The sequence below is a fragment of the Diplodia corticola genome (assembly GCF_001883845.1).
Source record: "Diplodia corticola strain CBS 112549 chromosome Unknown scaffold29, whole genome shotgun sequence".
Lineage (NCBI taxonomy): Eukaryota > Fungi > Ascomycota > Dothideomycetes > Botryosphaeriales > Botryosphaeriaceae > Diplodia > Diplodia corticola.
The window spans coordinates 39,121-47,066 of NW_017971508.1; the positions used below are offsets into that span (position 1 = coordinate 39,121).

General features: G+C 62.0%; 1 protein-coding gene across 1 annotated transcript; it reads left to right on the forward strand.

The window, feature by feature from the left end:
* Positions 1 to 3,977: 3,977 nt before the first annotated feature.
* On the forward strand, positions 3,978 to 5,655 carry BKCO1_2900011 (only proline and serin are matching in the corresponding protein; the record flags this gene model as incomplete). Its single annotated transcript, XM_020273766.1, has 2 exons — positions 3,978 to 4,332; positions 4,394 to 5,655. 2 exons carry the CDS (start codon positions 3,978 to 3,980, stop codon positions 5,653 to 5,655), a joined length of 1,617 nt encoding a protein of 538 aa, XP_020129852.1.
* Between the last annotated feature and the right edge of the window lie 2,291 nt (positions 5,656 to 7,946).

Sequence of the window (7,946 nt, forward strand, 5' to 3'; positions counted from 1 at the left end):
ACGGGGGGAAGGCGGCAAGGCGAAAGAATGGGCTTCCGGGCGGCGCTGCTACTGCTTTCAGGCAAAATCGGATCGATGTCTTTTGCGGCACGGCAAGATTGATGGCAGGGCTGGAACGTGTGGCCGAGGCCCCTGCCAGGATGAATAGGCTGCCTAGGGCCGATGTATGTCCCGACCACGTACTGGAGACTGGTAGGCGAGCTGCATCGTCAGCGACTTGGGTGTAGCTGTGCGTTGTTCCCCAGCAAGCGGTGTACCGGGGCAAACGGTTGAGCGAGGATCACCGTCAGGCTTCAGCCGCGCGGATCATCCGCTGATTTACGCCCGAGCACGAGCTGCTGCTTCAACCTCATCCGGCTCCTCTGAAGACGGGAAAGAGAAGCTGCATGGCAGATCAGACTACCGCGGCAGCTGAGGTGGCCAGTCGAACCATGCACATGTTGCTTTTGCGCCTGCGTGTCGACCTCCGCTGCCCGCGTCTTCTGTTCGCGATATGGCCGCTGTCATTCGCCGCAATGCGGGGATGCGCCACTGAAGCTTTTTTTCAATTTTTCTTCTGTTTGATCTTCCGTGCCGGAGATGAGGCGACGGCATAGCGTTTCGGAAGGGAGGGTTGTCCCCGATCAAAGGCTATGCGGCTATGTCACCCACAGAGCGGCCGTTGGACGAGCCCCATTAGCGAAGCGCCACACGACAGTATGCGCAGCTGAAGTGTGGAGGCACTGTATGGTACATGGTAGCTGGAATTTACCTGGACAACCGGTCGAGGCTCACTACTACGTACACCGGTCAGTGCCGGCCCATAGCCAGCTGGCCTACCAAGTTGATCAGGACGAAAACGGTAGGAAGCGGCAGAGGAAACCTGGTTGACGTTCTGCACTGCCGATCAACGCCAGCGGCTGGTCTGTTCCGCCCACAAGGCGGCCGCGAAGGAGGCCAGGCTTTGCGCAAAGGGGGAAAGACGTGATCAAGGGAAGCAATAGCTGAAGTTTGTATCACCGTAGCGAGATTCGGCCGGGATGCAATCGCAACAGCGGACGGGGCGGGTCGGAATGGCGGAGGCACAGCGAAGGCGCGGGCTCGTAGGGCGGGTCGCTTGGGCGGGCTCAGGTGGGCTGGCGGGCTGGCTAACGGGATCGAGCATGGCGGTCCAGGTGGTGTTCGGAAGCGCGAGGTGTTGCGGGCGACACTGCAGACATCCTGAGGCGTCCAGGTGGGCGTGCCCGCCGCGTCCGACGAGGAAGGCGATTCTCTAGGTGCACTGGCTAGTCAGGCCTGTCGACGTGCGCAGGGAACAACGTTGAGGCGGCGTGCGTTACGGAAGCGGCTCGCTTAGCCGCCAGCGCGTTGTTGATACAGCAGAGCGAGTGGTTGACGCACCCTCGACGACCACGACCTTCTCGCAGCCGCCGTGCGTGCTGGCCCCGGGGAAACTGAGGACGCGGTCAGCCAGCCGTCCATGGCAGCAGAGCCGTGGCGACCTGCGGCTGGTATGCACCTTTCAACTCTGTACCTGGCCCCCGAGATAACCATAATTCCACATCGAGCCCTTTGCCCGGCGCGGTCACGGTGCTGACTGGCTCAAGCGTCGTCACCGCGACTCGGCTTCGTCACAGCCAGCTCTGAAGAAGCTGACTTTCAGGTGTTGACTCCTTGACCGGGAGGCACAAGCGGAGTCAACGAGGTCGAAAGGGGCATCGCGCGCGCGAGCGGCATCGCTTCCAGGATTCCGTGCTGGGGGGCAACAGGAAGATGCGGCAGGGAGTGTCTGCTGGCAGCTGGCGGTTTCGTCAGTCGGCTGCATGCTGGCTGAGATGGCTGGCCACAGGCCAGCAAACACGTGAGAGGACGAGTTGTCCTGTTCTTTCGGCCAGGCAGTGACCACGTGTGCCCGGGCGCGCAGCAGCAAGATAAGTAGGCTGTGGCTCATAGGCACACAGGCAGCTATCCGGATGCAAGCAGGAATCCGCAACAACGGTCCTCACCGACTGTTGCGATATGCGAGATGGGCCCCGTTTCCCCGCCCAAGCACGATGAGATGAGGGCTCTGTGCAGCCGGCTGTGCTGTTCCGAGATCGCAGCCGGGCCCAGAAGTGCCCGAGGAACGAGATTCCGGAGCGTGGGAGTGCCCACGGCGAGACGCGCGGAGGAATGGGCCCGCTGTTACGTGCACTAGCCGCCTGGATCCCCCGAGCTACGAGCGACTCTGGCTAGCACGGCGATCGTGTGGGCGAGCGTCGGCTGTCGTCGTCTGTCGTCATGGGCCTGGCTCTTGCTGGTTCTGGCTCTGGTAGCTCCCGGGCTTCCTGCCGGCCTGGCGTGCTGCCCCGATGGCAGAGGGCGAAGCTGGCGAGCAGCACCGCCTTGCGCGCCGCCACCACCGCGCGGCACGAGAGGGCAGCGGCAGTGTGGCATGCATCGCGAGAAGACGGCACAGGTAGGCTCTGACATTGCAGGAACCCGCCAGAGCGTTGAGGGCGTGGAGCCGTGGAGCAGCAGACGTGGCCGGGGGGCCCGATTCGCTGGCATGGGCGACGCGGTACCTGAGCAGGGATGGGCCGTCCTCCGACGTGGCCGGGCACCGCTGTGCCTGGAGAACCTGGGACGAGTGCGGCCAGCCTGGGCAGTGCGACACAGCGTGCGGCTTGCCAGGGACACGGCCAATGGGCAGGTGCAACGGCTCCGGGCTACACATCCCCGCCGGCCCAACGGCGTGCTTTGCTAGGTTTCGCCGCGCGGTGACGAGCGTCGAGGGCGCAGCCTGAGGCAGCGCCCGTGATTTTCAATGCGAAACCCGCCAGCGACCCAGGACTGCGGGCGCGCGCCCCCCACCGCGCAGGCCGCCGCCAGGGCAAAGCAACGTCTGCTCTGCCCAAAAGCAAGCCGCTGGCACCGGCCGCGAGACGGGTGCTTTGCTGCTTTTTGCGCGCCCGAGGCCTGACGTAAAACGTCCGCCGGGTTGCACCGAGTTGGCAGCACCACGACCGGCCGCAGACTTTTTTGCGGGCGCCCACGAGCGCAGCCGAAGCGAGGGCCGGCCCAGACTGGAACTGCAGGCGCAGCCGCTGTATGACGCCGGCGACGAGCGAGTCATTTTTGCGTTCGAAAATTCTTCCTGGTGGGTGGTGAGCACGAGGGTGGAGCTGCGCGCAGCCGCGCGCTCTCGTCAGTCAGCTCGCACGCCCGCTTTGGGAAGCGGCTGGTGGAGCCCTTGGGCGCAGCTGCCGCGGAGCTTGGCTGCGGCGGGGGTCGCTGCGCGGACCAGGGGGAGGGGGGAGGGGGGCTGGCCATCTGGCCATGATCGCATCGCATCGCGTGTCTGCAGGGCCGGGTTGACGCTCGCTCGCTGGCGTTGGCGTTGGCGCAGGCGCATTGCAGGCGGCGGCCCGCCCGCGGTGCTGCCAGAGCGGCTGGGCAGAGGGGCGCGCACGGCATCGATTTTTGACCCATGCCGCCGGCGCTGGCCCGCCGTGACTTAATCATGGGCGGCCGCCCATCACCGCTGCTCACTGGACCACAAATTCCACGCCTGCTCACCACCCAGTCCTGGTCCAGTCGCGCTGTGTCTTTTCGCGCCCGCTCTCGCCCACCCCCGCCGCTCGCTCGCCAGCTGTCTCGCCCAGCGTCCGCTTCCAGCCCGCTCTGCGCCTCTCCAGCCGCGCCTGACTGAAAGCACCGGGTGAGTGTGACGCCTGCGGCCGTTGTCTCACGTGCCGCTCACTGACCGGGTTGGGCCAGCTGCGCACCATAAACAAATCTGTCAGCGACGTGGACTGCTCGAATTCGTGCCACCCTCTCGCTCCGCGCGCCCACGCCACTGCGTCGCAGCGCGGCCCGCAACTTCGTCACGCCCAAGCCAAATAAGCCCATGCCCGGCTCCTCTGTCTGCCGCTGAGGACCTCTGCCGAACGCTTCCTTTTTAAGTGGTGATGGGAACCCAGTAGCTCTGCACCCACGCCGCCGAACCGCCTTTCAGAATGCGCGACCTCAAGCCGCTGATGCTCCCCAAACTGGCGCCCGCCAGAGACCCTCTAACCGACTCGCCTACCGCCGACGAGCGCGCCTGCCAGCTCTATCCCGATTCGTCTTTCTCTGCTTCCGAGTGCTCTACGCCATTGAGCCAAACCTTTTCCACCAACGGCCATGTCCGCCACTCGAGCTCCCTCTCCTCTCTCTCATCGTCGCCGCCCTCGTCCTACGAGCACCTGGACAGCATGACCAGCTCCAGCAAGCTCCCCCGCCTGCCCGAGGATCCTCTGGAGGGCCCCTTCGCCTCCGACCCCGACGACGACGACGAGGTCGAGGGCAAGCTCGGCTCCTGGTGCCTGTGCAGTACGTTGCATCGTGTTCCCCCCCCCCCCCTCATGCACCCCGCCTGCTAACCATGTCACAGGTGTCGCTGAGGGCTGCCCGCACGGTGACAGCAGGACCGCTCACTCAACCCCTAGCTTGACGAGCCCGGTGTTCGAGTTCGCCGACGGCCCGTTTGGCGACGACGGCGAGTCAAGGTATTCTCCCCGCCGCCGCAGGTCGGGTGACTCGCCTGCAAGCATCTCGTCACGCGTCGGCGAGCGCTTCCCCTCGCTCACCCGAAAGTGGAAAGATCGCAGGACACCTTCGGGGCTGTCTAGAGAAACAACGCGCGCATCCACGCCGTCCGGCGGTCGTTCCAGCCGGGCGTCGTCCAATGCTGGATCCGTCGTCCCCTCAGTGAACGCCAGCCTGACCGAACTCCCCCAGAGCCCAGCGCGGTCCTCGATTGAGCGCGACGATGAGCTGACACCCACTTCGCCAATTGACATCGTCAGGCCACGTGAGGATGATGACGATGCGATGGAGCGCGAGAGGCTCGCGTCGACTCCCCTGCTCCCGCCCGTGATGTGCGGCAAGGTGGCGTCGTCGGAGAAGGACTGGCAGTCCCCGCTGCAGTCACCCACAGTCGCGGATTCCAATGCGACTTTTTCGGCCATGAACAGCCCGTTGGGAACCCCGCAGGCGCCGATGATGCAAACCCCACCGCTGTCCACCAGGCCCTCGATTGCCTCGTTCAGGCATGGTCGTCCCGGCGGGATGGTACCGAGCTCGGACATCCCACCAATGACGATCAGCGACGACGACAGCGAGCAAGACGAGTGGGCGGAGAAGCTTGGCCACGCCAACTTTACAATCCTGCCCAAGCCGTACATGCCCGACGTCTGCGACGGGGCTGCATACCGCGAGCTGTTCGCCAACTGGGAACGCGCGCGCCTCAACTTCACCAAGCACCTCGTCCGCACCGGCGAGCATTTCGGCGCGACGTCCAAGACATACCGGCTGACGGAGCAGAAATGGGCCGAAGTCGACAGCCAATGGAAGAAGTTCCACGATGCCGCCGTCGCCTGCGCAACCTGGGACGGTCTCGACCACGCTACTGGCCCAACGCCGAGCGAACCCCCGCCACTGATGACGCTGCCTGCACTAGAAGACCCGAAGAAGCCCGGGCAGTTCCCCAAGCTCGGCGACGAGGACATTGTCGGTCCCATGGTTCAGGCAGCGGCGAGGAGCCTTCCGCGTTCCTCCAAGAAGGCATCCTGGGCCAAATTCCTCAGCGACATCAAGTCGCCCGGCACTTTTTTCGCACGCCCGAACCAGCAGATCGGCGTGGGCTCGAGATGAGTGCGCTCATTTTTGAACCTCTGTTGCGATTGTAACTTTACCATTACACCGTTGACGAGGTACGACCGTATACGACACTGCACCCTAGTTTTCGCTGTCAGCTGCACGCAGCTGCAACGTTCCTTGATGACCACGAATTTCCTTTGTATCTGGGAGGCTATCTAGACGGTTTACACGACAGAAACCCGGCGCTTCTCGGCAGAGCTTACTGCTGCTGGCCAGGGCGGAGAGGGGGAGGCTGCAAAAAGGTTTGGATCACAAAGGGAGCGGTTCAAAAAGTTTTGCGCATCGGACCTTGTCGATATTTCCTGCGCGTATTACCCCGGCTGACGCGTCGGCCATGTCATGTCTCGTTTGTTTCTACGCTGGAGGCACATTTCTCGGCGGCTATACCCATCCTCGGTTTCATTCTTGCAGAGTTGAAGCGAGCGTATGGCGAAGCGCAGTCAGATGTTGGATGCGCCAGGGGCCGGCCTCTCACGCGGCCGTGTCACTCGGCGCACCCATCGAAAATGTATTTTGTATAATTATTATGGAGAGGCGGCTATAGATGCCCTTGCGGATACAGGTCTGGTCCGGGCGGCGGATGTCGCAGACGCAGCACCGGGCCCGGCAGCCGCGACGTTGGCAATATAGAAAAGAGAAGTCGATAGACATGGTACAGACAACAAACATCAGAAGAGACACTTCCACCACATGAACATGGCAGTGTCGTGCTTGGCTCCGGAGTACCGTTTGCTTGCCGGAACAGGAATGCTGCATACACCGGCCGCTTTGGGACGAAGCTGCATGGCCGAATGCCGAAGGGTCCAAGGCAGGGAACAGGGCGAAATAAGGCACTTTCGTTAATCTCGTGATCGGCGATTTGTATGACCTTGAGATGGGACTGCCGGCAGGATTGCAGTGCATTGCGTGCTTGTCTTTTCCGGCCTGGTCTGGCCTGCGCCGGGCGGTCTGCCTTTGCCCCCTCGTGTTTTCTTTTTTGCGTCGTGTCGTCTTTCGATCTGGGGAAGAAGTCAAGGGGGAGGGGGGATTATGATCATCTCCATTTCAATTTCTTTTCTATTTCATGCGCGATTATGCTCGTTGTCCGTTTTACAACGGTGAGGGGCGTCCAGAGCAGGGTATGGATGTGGATTAATTACGATGATGCAGGCCAACCCAGCTCATGCAGCGCAGAGTTGCTTTTCTCTTGTTGTTGCTCTTGTTTTCTTCTTTCCTTTTCCCGCACATTCTTCTCTCCCAGACCGTTGGTTAGGACGGTAAAACGCCTGCTCGGCCGGCCACTTGTTACTTCTCCTCCTTGGCTCCCGCTGCCTTGGGTCGTCGCTGATGCTGCTGCCACTCGCTGCCCCTCATTCTCAAGAGAGAAACGCGTGATCTCGCCACCAACACATAGACATATCGATCACCGGCCCAGAACGCAATGATGTAGCTGGCGCGGTACCAACTTGGGGAGGCCGTACCGCAGTGGTCTGTTTCCTGCCTCCTCCTTCCCCCCCCCCCCCCCCCCCCCCCCCCCCCCCCCCACACGCATCCCTTTTCTTTGCTTTTGGACATGTACCGGGGGGCGGCCCGGCGTGTCGGGTCGGTTGGCTCGCCTGAGATTGATGAGGTCGTCGTCGATTGCCAACGACATCCCTTCCATATTCTTTCTTACCTGCCTGCGCACGAAAAGGAAAAAAGTGGCCAGATGATGACGGTCTGCTTCCTAGTAGACCGCATGTTGAGCGCGTCCGTCACTCGGTCAGACGTGCGTTCTCGTGACATCTCGGTCGCTTATCGCGAAGGGGTGGGGGGAGGAAGAAGAAACTTGAACTCCATTGTTCTAATACCCTTGAAACACCGGAGAGCGCCTTGAGAGCCCAAAGTTGAGAAGCACGTGGAGGGGAGGTGATCAACAAAGACAAGGGTCATCCTGGCGCTCTCGCTGTTTCTTCGTCCGTCACGTTTCCCTGGGCGAACAGGCGTTCGCAGAAGGGGTGTGTGTGTGCTTTTGTGCGGCCTCTTTTTGTTGGGTTCAAGACATTTCTTGGATGAAGGAGGGATGGATGGATGGTTACGACGAAGCGAGTCGGTGGCTTCTCCTCTCCTCCCGTTCTTCTTCTTCTCCTCCCGGGGCAAAGCAACGATAATGGGGACGATGACGTTGCATGCGTGTGCGGCCGTCCGCAGCTTTTGCAACACTCAGTTCAGGGCGAGTTGCAGGTTTCGGTTGCACGTCTATCATGCTTTGGGTGTTTTGTTTTCTCTCTCTCTCACTTTGCTTTTTTTTCCCCTCCCCCCGCTTC